We start from the raw sequence: 26,064 nt of genomic DNA on the forward strand, positions 1-26,064 counted from the left end.
TAATTGCATGTCATATCTTTATCATATTGTTTTTAGCTGATTTTTGCAGGGCAAAACGATAGCTCTGCCAGAAATTTTTCCCAAAACCTCATTATGAAAGCTTCAAACAGAACTCTGGGTATATAAATTTATATCTCCATTTTATTAAGATTTAATTTTCCCTGACTGGTTGGCTCAGTGGTAGAGCATCAGTCTGGCGTATGGATGTGCTGGGTTGAATTTCTAATCAGGGCACACAGGAGAAGTGCCCATCTGCTTTTCCACCCCACCTCTCTCACTTTTCTGTCTGTCTCTCTCTCTCTCTTTTCCTCTCCTGCAGCCATGGCTCAATTGGAGCGAGTTGGCCCCAGGTGCTGAGGATGGCTCCATCCTCCACCTCAGACACTAAGAAGAGCTCAGTATGGAGCAACGCCCCAGATGGGCAGAGTATCGCCCCCTAGTGGGCTTTTCGGGTGGATACTGGTCAGGACACATGCAGGAGTCTGTCTCTCTGGCTCCCCTCCTCTCACTAAAAAAAAAAAAAAAATTTAATTTTAACCAAGATTCTGATTTACTTCTTATAATGTCAAGACTGGGTTCGAAATGAAGGGACTGCTGTTCTTACTTGGAGAAATAGAAAAAAAAAGTAGTTTAATCTTGATCTAGTGCTATTATATATTACTTCAGGTTTTCCAACAGTTTAATTGAATTCAATGGCAAAGGGTATATCAAGGTATACATTCTATCACAGAAAACTGAAAGTGCAAAGGTGAACATATATTTCAAACATCTTTATTAGAAAAGCAACCATTTCAGACAATACTGTAACTGGACTGTGCATGGGCATTATACAAAAAGGTGTCACTTCTCATATATTTAAAAAGCAAGCTTTTCACTATTTTATAGTGGCCTTTTTATCATCTAAACTTTCTATTATTGCAAACAATATATCTGGGATATGTGTGGCATTCATTCTACTTTTTTGTAATATAGTAGATTGGAAGACACTTAGAAGAATGAGTCCTAAATGTTTTCAACCCATGATGTTGCTGAATAATAAGTTTTTAAAAAGATGAACAAATGTGGTTCCAGTTTGAAGTACGTATATTCAAAAGGCAAGAATGAAATACTGTCCAGTGTGTCCGTAAAGTCATGGTATACTTTTGACCGGTCACAGGAAAGCAACAAAAGACGATAGAAATGTGAAATCTGCACCAAATAAAAGGAAAACTCTCCCAGTTTCATATCTATTCAGTGCAGTTCAATGTTGGCTCACCCACAGATTTTTTAGGACTCCTTAGGTAGCTACTCCGTATAGCCTCTACAGACTCGTCACTGACTGATGGCCTACCAGAACAGGGTTTCTCCATCAAACTGCCGGTTTCCTTCAACTGCTTATCCAACCGAGTAATGTTATTCCTATATGGTGGCACTGTTATAAATGCGCCGATATTCACATTGCACTTTGGTCACGGATTCGAATTTAGTGAACCACGTAACACGCTGAACTTTCCTCTGTACCGTCCACATCTCGACTGGCATGGCCGTGGGCTGCTCCGCTGTATACACGGTGTTACATCATCATCTGCACATGCTGCCACATCATCCTACAGAAACTGGGAGGGTTTTCCTTTTATTTGGTGCAGATTTCACATTTCTATCATCTTTTGTTGCTTTTCTGTGACCGGTCAAAAGTGCACCATGACTTTACGGACACACTGTATTTTTTATTTTTTTATCTAATGTGAAAATCATTTGTCCACCAATTATTTTCAGTTCTTCTCCTAGGCATGTCATAGTATTGCACTTACCTGTCCCCTTGAAGTTGGTAGGGCCATATTACTTGCATTGGCGCCAGCAATGTGAGCAAAAGTAATATGCATTGCCTCCAGGTGGAAGCCATAAGAGCCAATGCATGATCCACCATGCTGTTTTTTTCCCTGTTGATGGCAAACAGCAACATATAAGGTGGCAGCTGCTTTGTCACATGAAGTTTCTGAGTGATTACAATGAGCAGATGTCTCCTTCTGAATGAATAGGAGCCATAGATGATATACAAACCTTTGTGGGTTTATGGCACTGAAATTTGGGGGTTATGATCACAAATATACATCGGCTATCCTGACTGACACATCTAAGTCACCATGTTATAGAAATGATCAGATTTCCATCAGAATTATGACATACCTAGGTGAGTGAGGCAGGAAAAAGAAAGAAGATATCACAGAAGAGTGGGCAGAAAATGGAAAGCAAGAGGTAATAACGGAAAACAAGTTGGATTTCTTCCCATCTTGTAGCAGATAAAAATGGGAGTTTAGGTTCAAGTTTCAACATTTATATGACTTTCCTAAAAAATAATCACTCTTGATAAACACTAATCCAAGTTTATTATAAAATCATTTGTTTGAAGTTTTAAACTAGTCAAAGCACGAAAATTACATGAATTGCATACTGATGCAAACAACAAAATATACATATCACTATTTAATCTTACACAATCCAACAAATATAAAGAGCACAAAATACATTTATTCACATCAGACTTTCATCTACTCTTAGTAGATGTATCAGTGACAAGTTGAAGTCCAATATTATTTACTAGATGGTAAAATATCCTGACACCAAGATGAAGAAGTAAGAAAATGTATATTTCCATCCTATATATTATGACCTTAGACAGTTTATTTATTTGGAGCAATGACGGCAATACAGGTGAAGTTAGCAACCAGGTTCACAAAAAGTTCACTGTACATATTGAACAAGTGCTCTTACTTGGGTTCTAAGATTAGACACAAAAACTAAAGCAAGTTCTGCTTTTTTTAAGTCTAAAAATGAGCAAAGAAGACCATTTGTTACATAAGACAGGTGTGTGTGTGTGTGTGTGTGTGTGTGTGTCTGTGTGTGAACTTTTAGGTTCTCTTCCACTTCATCAATACAGATAAGTAGAATCAAGTTTCAGCCTTTAAAAAATTTTTTAAATAGCATTATTTCTATCACTTAGTTTAACCCATCAGTTAAAAATTTTATGTTTGGGGACACATTCACAGCTAATTATGAAGCAGCATTATCTGTCTTTGTATTCATAATCCTAAAAACCCATTTGCTGTTGGGTTTTTTCTTATTTGTCTTATTTTTAGAAATTCATTAACATCAGGAAAACCTGGTATTTCAAGTCATTCACCCATAATTACATAATTCCACAGAAATAAGATGGCAAGTAATATGAGAAGTTGCTTAGACACTACTTCAGCCAATGACAAAGGAAATTCAGTTACTCTGGCCTAATTATGAATTTTAAAAATAGAGCTTGAAACTTCAAAATTGGTAAACTTGTTGGACACTATTTGTACTATTTATCCAGTAATCTAAACAAATATATTTCTAGTTTGAACATTTATCTGAAAGTTATTGGTGAACGCTCCACTCGATTATTCATGATTCAATAAATTGCCTAATTACACTGAAATATGTATAATAATAGGAAAAAAATTCTGAAGTCAGATATGTATATGGTTGTATTCGCTTCATTTCATTTTCCTTGGGTGAATATCTATGACAATGTAAAGGCATAGTCTTTTATTCAACCATTTTTCAAGTTTTCGTGTCTACTTCCTGGATTTTACATTATCACAAAACCAATTCAGTTGTCTTAAACTTAGGGTAGATAATATAAATTAATCCTTCCAGGATATACACAGAGTGAGTCTCCTATCACTCCCCAAAACCTTGCATGCTCATGCATTTCCACACATGATCATGTCCCAATATCTTCTCTACACACATACACAATGTCAGGGTGACATCACAGCAATAGAGAAACAATTCTGCCATTCTATTAGAAGAAGACTCAAGGAGAAGAAGACTGGAACTCTGAATGAGTGTTTTTCTCCTCCGCACCTCTCAGGTCACAATCCATGGAAGTGCTAACTGTAGCATCCTACCCAGCATAAGCAAAAAGAATGGAGCTTTGGTTCCCTGTGCCTCAGTGCACAGGACACCCACACTCTAAAGCTGCTGTGAGAAATAGATACCGCCTCTGAACTAGTGAAAAGTTCTTCTGGGCTTTAAGTACTCTTGTAACATAAGAGAACATTTATGCAATATAACAGCACTAATAAATTGCAATAGCTTTTTTTAAGCATATACACTGGAGATATATAAATATATATGTATACAGACACAAATATATATGCATATATATATACATATATATCTCACGATAACATATGGAATTATAAATTTAAATTAAAAATATATAAAGTCTTTGCAATTCCATGCTCGTCTTGCACCGAGAAATTCCTAAGGTTTCGTTTGGCAAATATTTATGGGCATCTACTATCTACTCTATAAATGAGAATAACCTAATTTGTGTGAATAATTATTTACTGGTCTCAAAGTAAGAATATGACATGCCAGTGTGTATATGTGTTTCCCTTCTTTAAATTCACTGAAAAAAAAATCTTTAAATCTTCATTAACTTTAATCTGCATTGAGGATATTTTCTTCACTTCTTTTAAAAGTAAAAAAATTACCTTTAAAGGTAAGGAAAATTCATGAGAATTTTCCAAAATTCACAAAAGTAGACATCAAAATCCAATGTACACTACCAGTCAAAAAGCAAAAATCTGTGAATATAACTTAAGTCTACTTGAACCGCACAAATTTCCTAGAGAATCTGAAATCAGTCTCAACTGGAAGGATTAATTTTAAAATGGACCTCAGTTAATGAATACAATGAACTCTTTTATAGAAATGCATTTCACTGTTACAAAACAGAACTACCTACCCTTTGCTGTGATGGACCTAGGACATTTTAAACAATTACTAAATTCCTAGGGTTGAATTGTATAAACAAGCAAAGAAAAAGTCTAAAGTATTATTGGGAAGTTTAAGGAAAGATTATTACCCCTTAACCTCTTGGTTAACCATCATAATAACCAAATGCTGGGCTAGTTGCCAATCTTCTCCCTAACACTGGTGGTACAGGTTTCAGAAGATGACATCGTACAGAGTTAGTGAGGCTGCTTTCAACAGAAATTGATGATGTCTGTGTGTGTGTGTGCGTGCGCACACATGTGTGTGCATAAATGAAAGGCAGAAATACTCTACCTGAAGACAGTCTTTCTATATTTATACATAGATTGTATTTATTTTGTTCTCTGACACAGACATGACTCAAGAGAAAGTCCCTTTGTCAATGTTCTTTGTACCTACCACTGAGTTTACACTCTGTATTATCTAGAGATAATAGAGCTGAGCTTCTCAGAAACTGCTACAATGCACATTGCCTATATATCTATGTGCTAAGATAGAGCATTCGTTTCTCTAAAAATTATTTCTGTGTATTAGAATTTTTAGAGCAAAGGGGGATTATTTGAAAGCTATGAAAATCTATAATTTACCAAGAAAATCTTCAAAGAAAAATTGACCTTGATAACAATCGATGCAGGCAGTCACATTTGTCAAATATGACAAAGACAGTTTCACTCTAAACAGGCTTGCAAGGCCAGGCAACCTGACAGCCACACCTGGTGTACTGAATATTATTATAATAAGCCACAGTGAATCCCATGTGGCATGACAACATATATATTGACTGAGATTACATAATGAGGGGTAAAATGGATCAGATCAAAATGTGAGGACATTCTATTTCATTGAGCCTAGGCTATAAGGAACAGCTACCCCCTAAATAGAGCAGGGACCTCAAAATAGCCATTTCAAGGAGCAGAGAGTTTTCAAATGTTCTCTGACAAACAGGCCAAGTAAATGTTTGAGGACTCAACAGACTCATTCATTCCAAAAACAGAAATAACACAGATAAGCCCAAAATTGTTTTCAATTTGACTCCCACAGCATTATTTCATCATGTTTACCTGCAGTTGACAAAACAGTGAAAATGTGCAATTATACAGTTAATTTTACAAATGTCAAAAGCAGGGTCTGACAAAAGTGCCTCCCAAACTATTTGCTGAGGCCTGAGTTTCCAGTTAAGCTTTATATATTTATCCAATTAACTAAAACATTGCCAGAACTTTCCTTAATTTTGTCCTAGACCTACACTGATTTACTGTCCTATTAAACTAGGTGTCTGCTGATTTATTTTCTCTGCAACTGGTGACTCAGAAATAGCAGCAACTTTTAAGGAATTTTTAATGGAGCTAAGCTCCCAAGCATGTAAGCTGATGACATGCACTCCACAACAGCGTCTAGCAAGCTTGTAGAGATTCTTAAGTACAGCCTTCCGTAGAAGAATGTACACCCAGGGATCTAAGATTTGATTCCATGTTGCCATTCGGAGAGCAAAGAGTGTTGTTTCACAGGTCTCCATAGAATGATTTCCATTTATTCCAATCTTAGCCATTGTCACCTGCAAAACAAACAGCAAGGGAAATCAGCTGATAGACATTTTCGCAGTCCAACGGTTTCTTTTTTAACTTATATAGCTATGCTAAATGGTATTCATTTCACCTTTCACAATGTGATGTTATTTTGCAAAATGCTGACAAAAAGAAATGAACAATGGCAGAAACATTGATGCATATATCTGGATCCTTTGAATTGTAATTGACATCAGAACTCCAAAAGTGATAACTTACATGGTAAGTCAAACCTGCAAACAAGACACAAGAGAACAAACACTGATACTAGTAACTATTTTTTTTTACTTTTGAGAGCCGTACATTCATAGCCAACACACATTTACACATTTATACTGCATATTTCAATGAAAATAATTAAAATGTCTTTGTGTAAATAGAGTACAGTCAAGTTAAGTATAAACTATAGATAAGTTTTTCAAGATAAATTTAGAACATCTGATATTAATTTGCACATGACAGATGACATTTTTCTGAAATGTTACTTTTAGTTTTCTTCTTGATACCAATGTCTTCTATTTTATTCTCCCTTTTCTATATCTCTCATAGCCTTAACTTGACTAAAACATTCCAAAAAAGCAGAGAAATTTTTTTAGGGCTTTGCAATTTAATATAGACTTTGATCTCACGTATCCATTTTCTAACCACCCATGATGTAAAAAAGAAACCATTTCGTAGAATAACTTTCATAAATGGTCCTAGCTACACATTAGAACTGGTCTAATCACTGAGCCCAGCTTTTACTTCCAAAAAACAGATGCAAATCAAACAATTGTTCAAAAACCTTTGGCTATAAAAACAAATAAAAAATAAATGAACAAAAGATGAAACTGAAAATTAAGAGAAGCTTGGACCATTATAACTCCCAGGACTAAGAGAGGAAACAAAGCATAAAACCCAAATGACAAGAAAATCAAATCATTGGACCATTCATTATCAGAAGAAAATGTCTTAAATTGGCCTGATGATACTAAAGGTTGAAAAATAAATGTCCCTTATCAACACCTTCATTATTTGCACAACAAAGGACAAAGTCCTCAGCTACCACCTTGATTACACATCTCAAGTGCACCTTTACAATCCAATGTCCCTGCAAATACCCTGTGCTCCAACCACTGTGAAGGCTTCCCTTGTCCCAGATGCACACACCTTTCTGAGCTTTGGCTTGCATGACTTCCTGTTTTGAACTGCTATCCTCCCTTTCAGTGCATGACAAACTTAAGTCCATCCTTCAAACCCCATCAAAAAATGACCTTACCTCTATGAAACTTTCTCCAACTTCATCTCCACTGAGATGAATTAGCAAGTAGCTCGCTCCTTTGTGCTCCTACAGCACTCTGTACGTACCCAGTTATACCACTTCCCACACCACAGGATAATTGTTCATTTATTTGTAAATCTACCAGCATCTTACCTTTTATATTCATTTCTAATATCCAGAGAAAGCTGATACCTAGGATGTACACAGTAAGTGTTGGAATTAATATAATTTCATTATTTTTATTCAGTAAGGCTATTTCTAGAAGTCATTAGAGAAACATCTGGTCATCCCTCACAAAAGTCTCATATTTTAAAGCTTAAAAATGTTGGCCTGAGATGCTGAGGACCCAGGTTTGAAAACCAAGCTCACTAGCTTGAGTGCAGGCTCACCAACTTGAGCACAGTGTCACCAACTTGAATGTGGGATCATCAACATGACCCCACGGTCTCTGGCTTGAGCCCAAAGGTCGCTGGCTTGAGCAAAGGGTCACTGACTCGGATGGAACCACCCCTGCCCCATCAAGGCACGTATGAGAAAGCAACCAATGAACAACTAAGGTGGTGCAACAATGAGTTGATGCTTCTCATCTCTCTCCCTTCCTCTCTGTTTGTCCCTCTCTGTCCCCTCACTCCCTCTCTCACTAAAGAAAATAAAGAAAGAAGGAAAGAAAGAAAAAATGTTCCTAAAATTTTCATACAACAGTATCCACTAGTGCAAGATTTAGAGGTGTTGGATGTGATTAAGAGGAACAGGATCTTACAGACCATGTCGATCTTTGGGAAATGGTTATTTCTCTTGGGATTCATTTCTTAGGAAAATAATGCATCTAACAGCAGACCTAAAGATTCTGTCTTTAAATAAGGTCAAGTAAGTTTTAACACAGAAAAAAATTACAGTTCCATACTATAGTACCTGGGTCAGATATAGTCTATTGCTTCTCAAGTTAGCCAACAAAATTGAAGAAATAAATATATATGGGGTTCAGTTTCTTTTAGAAGAAAGTAGGCCCAAGACCTAATTGGCAGTTGAATTAAAATATCACTAATATCAAATATCACTAGTCATCAGATATCTATTGACTACTTGCTATGTGCCAGACAACATGATAGGCACAGAGGATACAATGGCAAACCAAGTAGACATGTGCCTGCTTGATTTGTTGGTAGATGATTAACCAAACCAAAATGACAGCACATTCCTGTCTCTGCCTAAAGACTTGAAAGTTACAAAAAATAAAAAAAATAGGACATGTTGTATACAAACTGCTTCCTTAAAAATGGGACAATTCCAAATTGTAATACTTTATATGCATCCTTACTAATCTGTGCCAACTGAAAAAAAATGTATAAAATAGTTTTTTTTAGCACATGTGCACACACAAGAGAGACAGAAAGAGGGACAGATAGGGACAGACAGAAAGGAAGGGAGAGAGATGAGAAGCATTAATTCTTTGTTGTGCCACCTTAGTTGTTCGTTGATTGCTTTGTCTTATGTGCCTTGACCGGAGGGCTCCATCTGAGCCAGTGATCACTTGCTCAATCCAGCGACCTTGGGCTCAAGCCAGTGACCTTCGGGCTGAAGCCAGAGACCATGCAGTCATGTCTATGAGCCCACACTCAAGACGCGACCCTGGAGTTTCAAACTTGGGTTCTCTGCGCCCCAGGCCAATGCTCTATTCACTGTGCCACCACCTGGTCAGATTTAAAATAAAAATATTTTAAACAACAGTACATAAGGAGTCAAGAGTTTGATACCTGAAAAAAAAAAGTTAATCTTTCTAGAGAAGATTCATGTGCAGAATCCATGTATTTTCATTTGTTATTCTAGTCTCTTCTTCTCTTCTCCCAGGCCTGTACTATTTTTGAGACTGTTTAAGAGAAAGCTTTATTCTAGAACTCCTAGTATTAATTGTACATGTTTCCCTGCTATGAGTCCTTACAAAATAAAGTTTAATTTCTTTTTATGACAAATTTCAATGGAATAAGATATAGCCATTTATCCTAGATACCAAAATAATTACATTAAAAATAAATGAAATTAATATGTTATGCTGCACATGGTGATTTAAAAAATAGGAAATATAAAATGAATACAATCAAAAGATCCGCTCTGTAGAACAAAGATTGTACCGAGCTACAATGAAAGTAAATTAGTCATAACTGAATGAGAAAACTACAGATTCTGTCATAGAACTTCACTGCTATCAAAACAGGCTAGCACCAATTCACAAGAAATGGTCATTCTAGCAGTTATGGGACCATGAGTCATGGGAAAGGCAGAAAGGCTCCTGTAAACCAGAACACCATGCTATACAACTCAGGAGTGAGAGATTTGGTCATGAATAATAACAAAAGCTAAAACTGAGTATTTCCTTAGGCTAAGAAGGTTCTTTTTTTATGGGGTCAATTAATCCTCATAACAACTCCATGACATATGTAAAAGATAGTTTCTGAAAATTCATGTTTTAAGAAATGCCTCAGGACATTAATTTCTAGACCACTCAAAAATGCTTTTTTTTTTTTTTTTTTTTTTTTTCTGAAGCTGGAAACGGGGAGAGACAGTCAGACAAACTCTCGCATGCACCCGACCGGGATCCACCCGGCATGCCCACCAGGGGGTGACGCTCTGCCCACCAGGGGGCGTCGCTCTGCCATGACCAGAGCCACTCTAGCGCCTGGGGCAGAGGCCAAGGAGCCATCCCCAGCGCCCAGGCCATCTTTGCTCCAATGGAGTCTCGCTGCGGGAGGGGAAGAGAGAGACAGAGAGGAAGGAGGGGGGGTGGAGAAGCAGATGAGCGCTTCTCCTGTGTGCCCTGGCCGGGAATCGATCCTGGGACTTCTGCACGCCAGGCCGACGCTCCACCACTGAGCCAACCAGCCAGGGCCTTATTTTTTTAATGTTAAAGGAAAGTGACACAATTAAAGTCAGTTTTAAATTTTTAATTTTTTTAAAGTGGTATGCCAAACATCTCCCAGTACCCTTTACTGTCCTTGAGGAAGGGTTGTCCTCTCTGGTCATAATTGGTACTAGCTGGGGGGGGGTGAAAAGGAGAGTTGGATGCAGAGATTCCCACCTGGTCCAATTCCAGAAGGACAAGAAGGGGTAGGAGGAGTATATTCAAGATGTACAACAGACTTCTCTGTATCAGAGGTCCTTATCTTGGTTAAAGGATCTCTGCCATCCTTGAATCATCTCCATAAAATTTTGTTAGATTCAATCACTAATCAATTAGCTTAATTTAACTTTAGAAAAACTTTGGTCCACCAACTCCCGGACATAGAATATTCCTGTAGCTGACAGTTCCAGCCACAGGGGTGTGCAGGAAGACCAGGTCCACTGGAGTGGCTTAGGCACAATAGGAACAATGGAAATCCTTTACAGCACTGTGTCTTCAAGGGAGGTGGGGAAAGGATAAGGAAAAGTCTTGTTGGCACTTTATATATATGTATACATAACCCATTTCAACTTGACTAACTCCCAGTATAGTTACTATTTTTCCAACACAGCGGATAAAAAAATTAAATTCCAGTGATGTTAACTTGCTCAGTTCACAGTGCTGGTATATGGCAGATGTAGGATTTAAACCCAAGTCTACCTGACTTCAAAACCTGTGATCTTTTACTACAACACTCCCAGGAATCAGACCAGTAGTGCTATGCTATATTTATGAATATTTATGAACAAGATGATAGAGAAAATAATAGTTAACATTTACTGAGTATTTATATGTTCCAGGCATTGTTTTATTATTACTTTATTATCCTATTCAATCCTGTCAACAACTCTTTTCCCTATTTATGATGAAGCATTTTCCCTATTTTATGATGAAGGAGCTAAGACACAAAGTTAAGTAACGGAAGGTCACCCAATTAAAATATGATGGAGTCACTATCTGAAGAGCAGGAGATGGTAAGCAAGGACTCATGTATTGGTCTCCTTGGCATCAGTAGACCTCATTTTTAATTCTCTAGGTTTCTATTTCTGTTTGTCTATGTCTAGTGCTCTTTCTGGTTCTAGCACTCTCTCATCCAGTATTTCTATTAATATATTAATATACTTCCAATAGGACAAATCGAAAACATATGCTAATAAATGTATTGTTCCAAATCTCCTGTATGACAGATATAACTGACAGGTAAATCAGACAAGTTAAGGAGCACACAACTAAGGTATCCATCAGAAGGGTGGTTGTGAAAAGGATGCAGGGACAGAAGACAGCTCTCTCTCTCCTGGAATGCAAAAGTATTGTTTTAAGTGAGATGAAGCTCAGCATCTATTTTTTTTCCTTCTTCCGTACCTATTCCATAAAGAATGGCATGATTTCCATCTTAACAGTCTCTTTTTTCTCATCTTTTTTACTTTTGACTGGTCTTCAGTTGTCCTTTTGGTTCTTGTTTTTGTTCTTTGATCCAAACTTCTAATTCTTATCTTTATTTCATCATTTCTGTTCTTTGTCAATGATGAAAATAAAAAATAAGTTGGCAAAAGTTTTAGATGTTAGAAGAAGCAAACATATGTATGAAAATATGTATGTTTGTTTTTATATCCTGCCTTGTTTTAATAGTCATTTCAGGCATCTTACCTTGAGCTATGCTTCTAACAGCACTGGAAACTCTGGTTCCTTCTAGCCATGATTACCTATTCCAAACTATAGTTAGGCTAGCAAAACATTGGTTATGCTCTAAATGCTGGTGATAATAGAAGTATAAGACATTTTCATCTTAATCAAGAAATATTTAAAATGTGATAACTAAAGTAATTATTAGTACTCACCTATGAAATAAATAAGTTAGCAACCTGTTAGAAATCAGTTGTAGTTTTGGAAGCACACTGTTTTAGGAACAAAAGACTACTTTGACGGTGCCAACCCAGTGTTAACAGCAAAACCAGACTGCAGCAGCAAGATGTTTCAGTAAAACATGCACCCTGAAACATTGTTTTTCCAAAGTGAAATTTCCAACTGGCAAAGTTGGTTTATTACTACAGAAGTTGGTAACGTTGCTTTCCATAACATTATAGATAAGGTTTTATCATACCTTCTTTACAAATGACTAAACTGAGGCACAGAACACACAGCTCAGAAAAGTCTAAGTGAGAATTATAACCATTGTCTAATTAACTCTAAAGCGTAGTATGAGTATAGTTCAAAATCAAACCAACATACACGCTGGTCAGGAAAAAAGTCAGAGCTTGCAGATTACCCAGTCAATTTAATTAAAAATAATTCCATTTCATGGTGACACTTGTGTCAATCTAGTAGTTTGGTAACAAAGATAAGACAAATTCTTGATTATTAGTTTTTTTTTCCTGATCTTATTTCTCTGGAGTTATGTAGTTATACTTTTAATGTTTCTTCAGGGCATCTAAATAGCATACTGAAATTCATCTCCCTTAGTTATAACTTGATGTATACTCCAGCATTCACTTGATAACAGCCTGCTGGCCTAACTCTGATCAAATTTATCATCTCTCATGTAACTTTCAGCACCCAGATTCATATCTTACCTCGATTTAGTTTCCTGAGCAGAGAACACAGTTGAACCCACCCAGACTTCTGACCTACAGAACTGGGAGATAATAAAGTAGGCACCATTTAACACTGCTAAGTTTTAGGGGTTTGTTATATAGCAATAGAAAACTAGCACAGTACTTATGAGAGACTTCAGTTAAGAAACAGTAAAATTTATATACCAAAATCTACAATAGTCATTACACTTAACGGAGAAAATACAGGTGCATTTTAAGATCTGGAACAAGATGAGGATACCCATTATTACTACCACTACTTAATATAATTCCTAATTAATGCTATAAGAAAAAAATGAAGTATATAAGACTGAGAAAAGAGTTAAAACTTTTGTTATCTGGAAGTGATTAGAATCAATATATGATTAAAATCAATGAGAGAATACAGCAAGTTGTTGAATACATGATCAACTTAGAAAATCATTAAAATGCTCTCTGCATTAACATTAATAACTATAAACTACAGTAAAAAATAGCATAAAAATTTTAAGTGTTTAGGAATTTACTTAAGAAATAAATAAGACCTTTTAAAGGACTTTTTTTTCACTTTTTTTGTTCAATATTTTTCAAACTTTATAGAATAACATATTATTCTTCTAATAAAATATATTATATCAGAAGTAATATTCAACATATTTAGAACACTGTCACTAATCAGAACAGCACAGGCAATGAACACGTAGTTCAGCCACAAAGGCTACTTAATTAATTTGATTATTTAAGTTAATTAAGTGATTATTATATGTCTCTCCCAGAACTGGGTGGTAAGGACAAACTTTAACCTTCCACTTTGTCTGAAGAGTTGCTCTCAATATTTTTCTTGTAGTCAAGAAAAAGAAAAGAACACATTCAGATCACCAAGGCAAGATGGCTTACTTAAAAGATTGCAGGCAGCAACCTATAGAGCTGGCAGGGACAGGAGAAGAATGTGTCTATGAAGCTGGGGAATGGGACAATAAGACAGGGGTGGGACAATAAGATAGGGGAACTATCATATCACATGACCTGCACCTGACCAGCGAGCTACCCACCCTATCCAGACTAAGGGAACAGCGCAAAAGAGTGGAGCTTAGATTGCATCACCCTGAACATACTCAATAGTTCCAAGGATGTGAATGCTGCAGACCTTGACATTAACTGTCTTCAAATGATGAGGTTAAAAATCCCTTACAGAACTTGATTCTAAGCCCCGGGAAGTAATCGAAAGATAGTACTTAAAGCACAACAACATAAATGGGGTGGGGGGAGATGTATTCCGTGGGACACTTGAATTTATGTAAACACAAGTTAAAACCATTTAAAAAAGCACATCAACATACTTAATAAGTATTTTTATAAAATTCACCTGAGTCATAAGTAAATTTAACATAAAAAGCAGTGGAAGAGGTCAGATTGTTTTTACTTGATAAACACATACTAAGCAACTGAGATACTCTCTGTAAACTTTATGATTGATTCTAAACTGAAGGCAAATCATCACCAAACTGCACTAATGATTCACTCCTATCACCAAAAAAAGTCTCAGTAATAAGTCAAGCAGGTCTGAAAATGTAACAAGCAGGTCTGAGGACGAACACCACAGGATCAAATGGTGATCCTTCTCTTAGGGAACTGACAGCAGAAGCTCAGAAAATGTCTTCCTTGTACAACTGTAAAACTCTGGCTCTAACTCCACCTCCCTTCTTTCCATTATATAAATTCTCAGTAATTTTTTCCATCAAACTACCAAGTTTTTGGTGTTATTCGCAATACCAGAAAGCCAAGCCCTTCTGTGGTTATGTAGAAGATATTGTATCCTCAACAGGTTTTGCAAATAATACCGCAAAAATGGCCTCACTTAAAAGAACATGACTTTTCCCAGAATAAACAAGATGAGATAAGCATATGTAATCCACAAAAAATTAGGCTTTTCATTTAGGTAAGTGATCTGATAAAGAAGATGGGGGTTAAGGATTTCCCTGATGGGGCTAACGAGCAGAAGATACAAGATGCAAAACCCCTCTAATCTCAACTTGCAAAGGCTCCAAATCCCAAAAGGCACAATGGTCTCTGGCTGGCATCTTAAAGAAGAATTAACCTTACTAAACACATTCATATTCAGAAGCACATCATGAAAAGGAAAAAGGTGGTAATAACTTAAAATGACATTTGCTACAAGTTTACGGAAACCAGTGTGAAGAAAAGATGAAGTAATTTAACCCAAGGAAGAAATGAAAAGAAAGTTTATAAATCAATGATAAAACCAAAGCCAAGTAATGCATTTCTAGAAAAGAACTGACTACTTCACTAAACCCAAAGACCACCAGAGACCACAGTGAACCTGAAGTCAAAAAAGCTTTGGTCGGGAACACTACCCTTAGTCGTTTGGCGTAGACTAAACACAGACGAAGTTTCTCAGCAAAGCTGCTCCTTGGAAGGCCATGGGCACTTGCTCACAGGGTTCTTTTGTAATAGAGCGGTTCTGCTCATGCCTCCCCAAATAAACTACAAATTCCTTTGAAGTTAGGATCCCACTTTAGTCGTGTTTATATAGCCATGCAGCACATGTACAAATGACCAGGGTAGTCGCTCAATGGATGTTTTGAAAATGACAACTGAGTTTAGTAAGAACTCAGTACCAAAGGAATAAGGGTTATAACCATAATAACAACGACCACCCAGCACCTTTTCCCTGCATGTTTACCAGGCAGGTATCATATGAAAACTCACATGTCACTTGATTAAATCAGAAATATAGCTAGTATTGCTATCCATATCTTTAAAAATGTTAAAATTGAAGTTCACAAAGATACTTAATAATTTGCCCAAGGACATGTGGCCAGTATGCCCAAACTTAAGTAGTGAGAAATTTCTGCACCCTATATATATGATATAATAAGCAGTAGAAACCCAATTAGAAGTAAAGATCCAAGTATAAGCTTAGGTAATTCAGTATCGTCAGGTTGTAAAGTCAACACTGATGAAGATGCTTATTCGTACAGACAACAGAAATCAAGCTACTGATCCTTTCTCTCCGATTACAGAAGCTGGAGAAGAGTTAAGCACCTTGGCTCAGAAAGCATAGCCTCTTCTTAAATCAAAATTTGCTGAAGCTCATTAGGTGGGGCCATTTCTCTTTCTCTGCCTAGGAAGATTAATTTTGGTGGGGTATTCAAATTTTAAAATATTTTAAGGCCCTATAGAAAAGTTTTGCAAAATAAATGATATGCTTGTTCATGTTTTACACAATTTAAACAGTGACAACTCTAAGATTAAAATCAACAGTATTCTCTTTTTTATTTTGCTTCTTTTCCAAGTGAGAGAAGGGAACATAGAGAGACAGACTCCCACATGGGCCCTGACCACCTGGCAACCCCTATCTAGGGCCGATGCCCACAACCAGCTATTTTTAGTGTCTGAGGCAGAGGCTTCATGGAGTCATACTCAGCACCCAGAGCAATGCACTTGAACCAATAGAGCCATTGCTGTGGGAAAAGGAGAGAGAGAGAGAGAAAAAAAAAGTGAAAAGGGGGAACAGAAGGGTGGAGAAGCAGATGGTCGCTTCTCCTGTGTGCCCTGACCAGGAGTCAATCCAGGACATCCACATGCTGGGCCAACACTCTACCACTGAGTTAACCAGCCAGTGCCCTCTTTTTCATTCTTGGTCAATGCCTCCATAAGCTGCTAACAAGGGAAATGCAAACTCCGGGCACATGGCCCATCTGACTTATAAACACACTCTCCTATAAGGGTATGTGTACATGTGTCCTTCAAGCCATAATCGCAAATGCAGTAATGGCTGAAAATTCCTCTTTTGTAGTAAATAATTATTAGGGCATTTCTCTAGAGTCAAAAAACAGAAAGACATTTAGAACTAGAATATGTAATTATCTAATTTATGTGTGCATGTGTTTGAATGCCTATAAATAAAAGAGAGCCAAGAGAGCCAAATAACTTCATCTCAAAAGCAAAATGCAAATGCATAACTTGTATTCTTAACTAAATGAATGCTCATCAAAATGACCTTTGCTAAACTAACAGAAAAGATATGTTGAGATTATTAGGTATAACTAAATATGTTTCTTTTAAAATTTTTGGCACAAAATATAATTTTATTTCACACCTGAATAAAAATCATTTTAAAAATATTTCCTTTGTTACTCACAAGGTAATTTTTATTTAATAATTATTTATTATTTGCCTTACTTTCCAGTATAAGTACTGGCCAAGTAATTTATTCATTACTCGTGTCAAATGAAGTTACGAGCAAATAACATTCTGCTATATTCCTTACCTGTTGTAACCCATTCTCTGTTCAGCAGCCAAAGTATTCCTTTTAAACCATACATCAGATTATGTCATTCCTTTGTTAAGAAACCCACGAATGGTTTCCAATTAAATTTTCACTCAAACTCACTACGGCCTTCAAAGTCCTAAACAATGTGACCTCTCTCTTCCTTTCTATCCTCAAATCCTACCACCTTCTCCTATGCTCCCCTTGCTCCAGTTAATGGCCTTTCTTTTGTCCCTCACTACAAGAAGCTCATTTCCACCAGGGGATTTTTTGCTGGCTGTTTTTTCCCTGACCACCCTGACCACATATCTTCCCATAGCTGGCTTATTTCGTTATCCAGGGCTAGCCTCATGATGAGGCCCCTCTTGACCATCCAACCTAAAAGACTCTTATCTTCCCCCTCAGTAACAGCATTTACCACTATTTGAAAACATTCTGTTTTCATTTACTTATTATCTATCTTTCCAAAGAGTCCTAACCCCTGGCAACCACCACCCCCAGAAGAATATAACATTCCAGGGAAGAGGGGACTTCACCTGTCTCATCCAGCACCATTATTTTAGCACTTAGAACGGTGCCTGAGACATGAAGGGCACAGAGAAAAATATTTAATAAATAAATGAATGAGCATTTCTAAACAAATAATATTTATGGATAGGTTTTAATTGCTTTTTTTGTAGTGAATTATCACAAAGGCCGTATCTTTGGCTCTCTTTAAAAGTCAAGGACGATGGCATCCTCCAGCTACAAACACGCCTGGGTATGACTGCAAACAGTAGGGTCTTAATGGCAAAACTATCAGATTTTGCAAGACATTTGAAATAAACAGGCTGTTCAGTGAGCAATGAACACATTTCAAGATAAAAGTTTGTATTGTTGTGATCAAAATTCTGAAATAGGTTCCTCACGGCACCCTCTGGTTTTAATCAAAGCCTCACTGGTAGTGCAAAACATTCAGCAAGGACTTTTTCTCCTAGATGGGCTTTTACGTTTCAATGACAAGAGAGAATTTAAAAATAAAAGGCTCAAAGTTTAAAAAAAATCTACTCAGCCTGCCCAGGCAGTCGCACAGTGGATAGACTGTCAGCCTGGGACACTGAGGACCAAGGTTTGAACCCTGAGGTCGTCCGCTTGAGCTCCAACTCATGGGCTTGAGCGCGAGCTCACCACCTTGAGCATGGTATCATAGACATGACCCCATGGTCTCTGGCGTGAGCCCAAAGGTCGCTGGCTCGATCAAGGGATCACTGGCTCGGCTTGAAACACATACCCCCACAGTCAAGACACATATGAAAAAACAATCAATGAACAACTAAGGTGCCAGAATTATAAGTTGATGCTTCTCATCTCTCTCCTTCTCTCTTTCTCTCCCTCTAAAAAAAAAAAAAAAAAAAAAATCTAGGTTAATTTTTTTTTTTAGAGAGGGAGAGAGACAGAAACAAGGACAGACAGACAGGAAGGGAGAGAGATGAGAAGCATCAATTCATTGTTGCTGCACCTTAGTTGTTCATTGAGTGCTTTCTCATATGTGCCTTGAGGAAGATGTAATGGGGCTGCAGCCAGGCCAGTGACCCCTTGCTCAAGCCAGTGACCTTGGGCTCAAGCCAGTGACCTTGGGCTCAAGCCAGTGACCATGCACACTCAAGCTGGCAATCCCACACTGAAGGTGGTGAGCCACACTCAAGCCAGCAACTTCAGGGTTTTGAACCTGGGTCCTCAACATCCCAACCTGATGCTCTATCCACTGTGCCACTGCCTAGTCAGGACAGGTTATTTTTGATACTCAAAACCAACTAATAAAGCTGCCATATTTTTTTTAATTTCGAATTTGTTAACTTATACGGAGTAATTAGGACCCATTTAGGTTGGGGACAAAGGAAGGTAGGTGACTAAGGGCTTTGTCAATCTCTGGAAGGGAGAAGAAAAGCAATTTTTTTTAAAATTTATTGAAGGCAATTTTGTTGGCAAATATGTTCAAAGATTTACTTTTAATCAGGCCTATATCAGTACAACAATGAAATATAAAAATATTCCTTCCTCTAACCAGGTTTACCTTTCTCCACAAACCACAACTAACTCAATGTCTTTGAGCTGTCTTCATTTCAGAGCTCTTCTCCATGAATCTGGACTTAAATCCAAAGTCATTTTAAATTTCACTGAAGTTTCTGTTATAACACATGGCCAGCGACGCTGTGTGATTGCTCACGATGCTAAATGCAAATAATGCCAAGCCCTATGTTATTGTATCCTTTGGTATAGCCCTCTGAACATACGGAGTCATAAATATTTTTTATGTTTGAGGAAATGTTATAAGGATTTAATGGGTTAACATCTATAAGGTGGTGACGTTCGCCATATAGGAGGAGCAATAGATGAGGGGTTTTAATGAACTGATTGATTCTTACACTACAAAACAAAATTTTAAGCAAGAACTTTACATTTAAAATGATCACCACAGTTATAGTTAGGTTTCAAAAAGTTTTACTACTTTCTTACTAATTTAAAATTTTTAAAATTCATTTTTAGAGAGGAGAGAGAGAGACAAAAAGAGAGAGAGAAGGGTGGGGAAGAACAGGAAGCATCCACTCCCATATTTGCCTTGGCCGGGCAAGCCTGGGGTTTTGAACCAGTGACCTCAGCCTTCCAGGTCAACACTTTATCCACTGCGCCACCACAGGTCAGGCTACTCCTTTCTTTCAAAAATAACATCTTAAAAATAAAATCCTTATGTGATATCATATGCATTTAACAACCAGAGCTATAAGAATGTTTAATTTACTAATTTCATTTGTGATTAAAGGATTCTAACAAATGAGCTGCATATTCCTGAACCTTCCTAGTAGTGGACCAGGCACTGCAGGAAAGAGAACAGAAAAGTGACATTGACTCCATCACGAAGGAGCTCCTTTTCCATCTAAGAGATTAGACAGTTACAAACAGAGCAAATTTTACAATTATATAGAATCAGATGTTATATTTTATCCATGTAAAAAGAGATAAAAAATGTGCACTAGAATAATCAAAGCAGGTTTCCAGGAGAAAATTATTACAAATTAAATAAAAAACAGATCAACATCATTTCTCGGCCTTTTGGCAAAGATCGAGTATAGTATCTGCTCTTATCAGTTTAAAAAACAAATCAAGACTTTCAGAACTAATAAAAAGAAAGTCAAATCTGATTCAGTGTAATGTGCTATATAGTAACATATTCTTCTTACAGACATGATTCATGATTCTTAGCCACCAGCCACATATACATTTGACTACGTCATATTAAATCATGCAATATTGGCATTATATTTATGAAACATTGGACTTTCTCCTAGCAATTTTAGAAGGAAAAAAACCACCTTGTACTTTAACCAGCATTCATATATGAGTGTACTGTTTTAATTTTAATTATAAAAGCTTTATTTAATAGACTATTTTTACCTGTTTTTAAAGTCATGATAGCCCACTCATCTGGGTGGGAGGAGTCAGGTCCAGACTCTCCTTCTACCCACCACCAAGAAGGTTTCTGACTTTTTCCCACCAATCCAAAGGGCTTCCAAAAGAATGGCCTTTATCCTTAAAGCTGAAACATTTCTGAGTGTTTTGGCCTTATTGTGGGGGCACTACAGTGACAGGGGTAACAGAAAAATACCTCAGGACTCACTGGTTTCTATGCCGTGTTCAGTGCCGGATTATAGTGCACATGACTCAGAAATTACTCTGAAGTATGATTTTTAATTGATAGCTTGTCTCTTTATACTTTTTACTAGATAAATAAACTCTGCATGAGTTGATTGATTTGAACTTGAGTGTTAGGCAACCATGTAAAGCAAACCAAGAAGCCCAAGAGAAAGGTGTCATCAGTGCTGTGCTTACATATTAATGTCAATTCATACTTAAGGGAGGTATTAGAAACCAGGTAATGATATAGGTAAAACAGGTTATTCATTCATCTTTACAACCAAATATAAAATAGCTTGCCAAATAGACCATGTGGAAATCCACATCGTTCTAAAACTTATCCAAACAAGCAGCCGGGCTTTTATATTACTACCATTTGCCTTAGACAGACAAACCTAAAGTGGGCAATTAGGAGAAGGTAAATAGCACACAATGGAAATTACTCCTGGACAAACTGCTGTCCTTTCCACCATCCAGGAAAGCTTTTAGCAAGCTGGCTTCATCATCTGTATCCACAGATCAGCCTGCTATGAGCTTCCAGAGACGAACAAAAAAGGCAAAGATCTCCTCCAAATGCCGTGCATTTAGAACTACTTGGTATATTTTCATTCTCAAAATACAGCAATTCTTTATATTCCCTTGAAATAAGATAGTCTGCCTTCACTGTATTCAGGCTTTCAATGGAGAAAAAAAAATCACCATACATTCTATAATAGCTTTAAAACCACCTCATGCTACCCAAGTTTATAAAGACTATAGAATTTTTTTAAATTCTTTGGTATGTCAGGTAATTGTAGGGTTTTTTGTTTGTTTTTTCTGTTGGTTGGTTGGTTGGTTGGTTCAGAAATAATATATGAGAGAAATACTGACATTGTCAGTCACAAAATGTCATTACAGAAGCATGTAAAGATTAAACTGAATCAGAAACTAATTCTCTGTTCACTGCAATGGACACAGGAAATTGACAGAGATATCTGTTGCTACTTTCATGTTGCAATTTGGAAACTTACTTTTATATTTGGAAATGAGGGAGTAAAAACACATTCACACAGTTCTTTCTATATGCAATTCTAGAACAGTTTTCTCCAAAAAGTGTAATTATAATTTAAGCAGATCCAAAGAAACTGCTAAGTTGGAGGACTGTTCTCAGAAGTTCCTTCCTGAGTCTTGGGCAATTCTAAACTAAAACCTCAAGCAGAACTGGGTAAGGGTCAGTTCAATTATAGGTCCGAGGCCCACTGCTGTCTGCAGCGGAATTTTCCTGGGTCTAGGCAAAACTGACCTGATTTCTAAACTGGAAATTTAGCCATGTTCTTCCGTTCATTGACTCCCCTTTAACTGAACTTCAAACTTCTTGAACTGGCAGAACTAAAGCAGCTACCAAAATACAGGCAGAATATAAGAAGAAATTTACTCCCCACATTGTATTCTTTTTCACTATCAGAGTTCTGGAGCTACCCAAGAGATATGAAGGACATGACAGAGACAAAAGAAAAGCTCTACTCATTTTGTTTGACTGTTATGATGATGGTTTGTTGCATTAATAAGAATGACATTGGAAGTACATAAGAAGATCCAAAATACTCAAATCTATTGCTTTTATTGCAATAATAATATGATATTTACCTTCAGTATAAATTAAGGAAGAATTCAAGGCAAAATGTTTTAAAGTGGAGAAGGAAGTTTATATTGAAAGGAATAATTCAAAATGTAGAAGAAACATAAATTTTCAAAGTATGATGAGATTACATTGAAATCTAAATTTTCAAAATCCATTGAAAACCATTAGAAATGCATATATAAACTAACAAAACACAAATATAATAAATTTCGAAGTTCTCATACACATTATTTCACAGGACAGTTTAAAAATAAAGAAATGATATTCTATAAAAATATTCTTGACTTAAACAGCTATGTATTGAACTTTGTAGCTAAAAAAAGAGAATATAGATTATTTTCAAAAGTCCATAAAATATTTTGAAAATCTGATGAGGTTAATTAAAAAACAGTAAGATTTAGAAGTTGGTATAGAAATTGTTAATCTATTAAACTAGGCAACAGTTTAATAAGGCTGATTTAAAAAAAAAAACAAATGTTATACAAAATGTTACTAGGGAGTGGGAAATGGGAAATGACCACTTAATGGGTATAAGATTGCCTTTTTGCCTGACCTGTGGTGGCGCAGTGGATAAAGCGTTGACCTGGAAATGTTGAAGTCGCCGGTTCGAAACACTGGGCTTGCCTGGTCAAGGCACATATGGGAGTTGATGCTTCCAGCACCTCCCCCCTTCTCTCTCTCTGTCTCTCCTCTCTCTCTCTCTCTCTCTCTCTATCTATCTATCTCTCTCCGTCTCTCCCTCTCCTCTCTAAAATGAATAAATAGAAAAAAAAAGATTGCCTTTTGTGAGTATAAAAATATTCTGGACAAGATAGTCGTAGACGTTGCAAAGTACTGTGCACGTAATAAATGTCACTGAGTTATATACCCTTTAAAATGGTTAAAATGACCTGTGGTGGCGCAGTGGATAAAGCGTCAACCTGGAACACTGAGGTTGCTGATTTGAAACACTGGGTTTGCCTGGTCAAGGCTCATATGGGAGTTGATGCTTCCTGCTTCTCTCTTCTCTCTCTCCCCTCTAAAATGAATAAATTTAAAAAAATCAAAGACATATATAAAATGGTTAAAATGGTAAAATTTTAATGAAAATCTTGAACAATAAAAATAAAAATGTGTCTAGATCAGTGCTTTCTTATATACTGTTATGCAGAAACTATAAAATTATTTTCAAAACATGATTTTGATAATAGGGCAGCTAAATGATGATGATGAATAGGAATACTCTATATTTTAATCAATGAACTGAACACACATCTCAATAAAATGTGAAGAAGATGGTAGTTGTACATCAAGTTAGAAATAGCTAAATAGGCTTGACCTGTGGTGGCACAGTGGATAAAGTGTTGACTGGGAATGCTAAGGTTGCCGGTTCCAAACCCTGGGCTTGCTGAGTCAAGGCACCTACGAGAATCAAATATTACTAGCTGATGCTACCTGCTCTTCCCCTTCTCTCTCCTCTCTCTAAAATTAATAAATAAAATCTTTTAAAAAAAAGAAATAGCTCGCCTGACCCGTGGTGGCGCAGTGGATAAAGTGTTGACCTGGAAATGCTGAGGTCGCCGGTTCGAAACCCTGGGCTTGCCTGGTCAAGGCACATATGGGAGTTGATGCTTCCAGCTCTTCCCCCTTTCTCTCTCTCTGTCTCTCCTCTCTGTCTCTCCCTCTCCTCTCTAAAAATGAATAATAATTAAAAAAAAAAAAAAAGAAATAGCTCAATAGGATGTAATTAATAAAAGGTCCAGAAATATCCAAAAACATTTAAGAATTTCAGACATAACAAAAGTGGAAATTTAAAACAGTTGCAGAAAGATCATTCAATATATGATTTTGAGGCAATTAGTTAACCATTCAAAAGAAAAGTCATATTCTTAATTTCCAAATAAATCCAAAATAAACTATAAATGTATTAAAAACATAAATACAAAAAATGAAAGGGCAAAAGTGCTATAAAAGAGATGAATATCAATGTCATCTCAGCCTGAGAAAAGTATTTCTTAACATAAAACAGAAAGCAGTAACCACAAAAGATATTATTGATTAATTCACTACTTTTGTAAATTAAAACACTAAATTAAATGGCTACCCACAAGCCTGGAAAAGCAATTGTTTTTATATTTATTTTTATATATTAGCATTATCAGTTTTTTGCTATCCAAAGAGTTCCTGAAAATAATTTATAAATTCCCACACATTAGCAAAAGAAGATAATACTCAATAATATAAGAAGAGAAAGTTTAACTACTACTTTATTAATCAAAGAAATTAAACTAATATATTTTCTGTTATTGGATAATGAAAACAATATACCCACAATGCTTATAATGGTTATCTGCTGCTAATATGATTTGAAAGTTTTTTTTTATTTATAGTTTACAATAAAATTTTACAAAGAAAACATTGCATTTTAAAAAGTAGTTTTAGGGAGTATAATACCCCAGATTTAATATTCCTCAATAAAGAGAATATGTCCATGGAAATAAAAGGAAGTTTTTTCTTTCTAATGGAGTCCGTACAGCCTGCCGGTGCCTCTCTCTACGCTTCCACCTACTTTCGGCCAGCTTTCTGCAGCATGCATTGCCTGGTCCCTGCTCCTCTCCCTACCCCAGCATTCTGTCTGCCATTCCTGTGTTTTCTGGTCTTCTGCTATGAATGCAAAGGCAAGAAACAAAGTAAGGGAAAACTAATCAAAGTAGTAACAATAGAAGTACTGTTGCTGTTGCCGCTACAGCTACCTTACTATTTAATACTTAATGTACCTTTGTGCCCAGAGGTTCCTCCCTATTACTGAAGCAGTTACCTCTGTCTTGTTCCCAGGCAAAGCCAGAAAAATACAAATAGTTATATTTATTCCATATCAAAAGTGAAAAGAAAGGAAAAGAAGGATACACATACTAGTTGGAAGTTGGGGGATAAAATAAAGGAGCCAGAAAGCACTATTTGTAGATTTTGCCTCCAGATTATTTTCCCACATCAGGCTTCTCTCTATGATTTATTGCCCACCTTAGAGACATCCAGCCTTTTGTTCAGAAAAAGCCTGTTTAAAGAATAAATTAATAAGCAAATTAACAAATAAATTAAAGCCTAAATTATTTTTTTAATTTATTCATTTATAAAATTTATTTATGTTCCCAGAAATTTGTTTTTCCTTATTTTTGGTCCTCTCTAATACCTTTTTAACCTAAATTCTTAGATAGAGTAGGTGATTTTTCTAGTGGTTTATTTCACCATTTATTTCTCTTCTAATCTAGAGTCGCTTTCCTTATCAGAAGGCTGTATAAAATACTAATTTGAATTATTAACTTTCTATTACTGATTTAATGAAATTCATGTTTCTTACCCATGTTTCATTTCA

The 26,064-nt window shown here is 36.4% G+C and overlaps 1 protein-coding gene and 1 pseudogene across 5 annotated transcripts in view; one reads left to right on the forward strand and one right to left on the reverse strand.

Moving 5' to 3' along the window:
• Positions 1 to 2,347: 2,347 nt before the first annotated feature.
• The window catches only part of PTGFR (prostaglandin F receptor), a 35,531-nt gene continuing 11,814 nt past the window's right edge, over positions 2,348 to 26,064 (reverse strand). For all 5 annotated transcript variants that reach the window (XM_066268824.1, XM_066268823.1, XM_066268826.1 and 2 more), the window contains one exon: positions 2,348 to 6,349. In XM_066268824.1, coding sequence (XP_066124921.1) covers positions 6,047 to 6,349 — 303 coding nt within the window. In that variant the 3' untranslated portion in view covers positions 2,348 to 6,046. The remainder of the gene's footprint in view (positions 6,350 to 26,064) is intronic.
• LOC136332540 (U2 spliceosomal RNA) lies at positions 20,494 to 20,633 on the forward strand (annotated as a pseudogene).

The sequence above is a fragment of the Saccopteryx bilineata genome, chromosome 3 (genome assembly GCF_036850765.1).
Source record: "Saccopteryx bilineata isolate mSacBil1 chromosome 3, mSacBil1_pri_phased_curated, whole genome shotgun sequence".
Lineage (NCBI taxonomy): Eukaryota > Metazoa > Chordata > Mammalia > Chiroptera > Emballonuridae > Saccopteryx > Saccopteryx bilineata.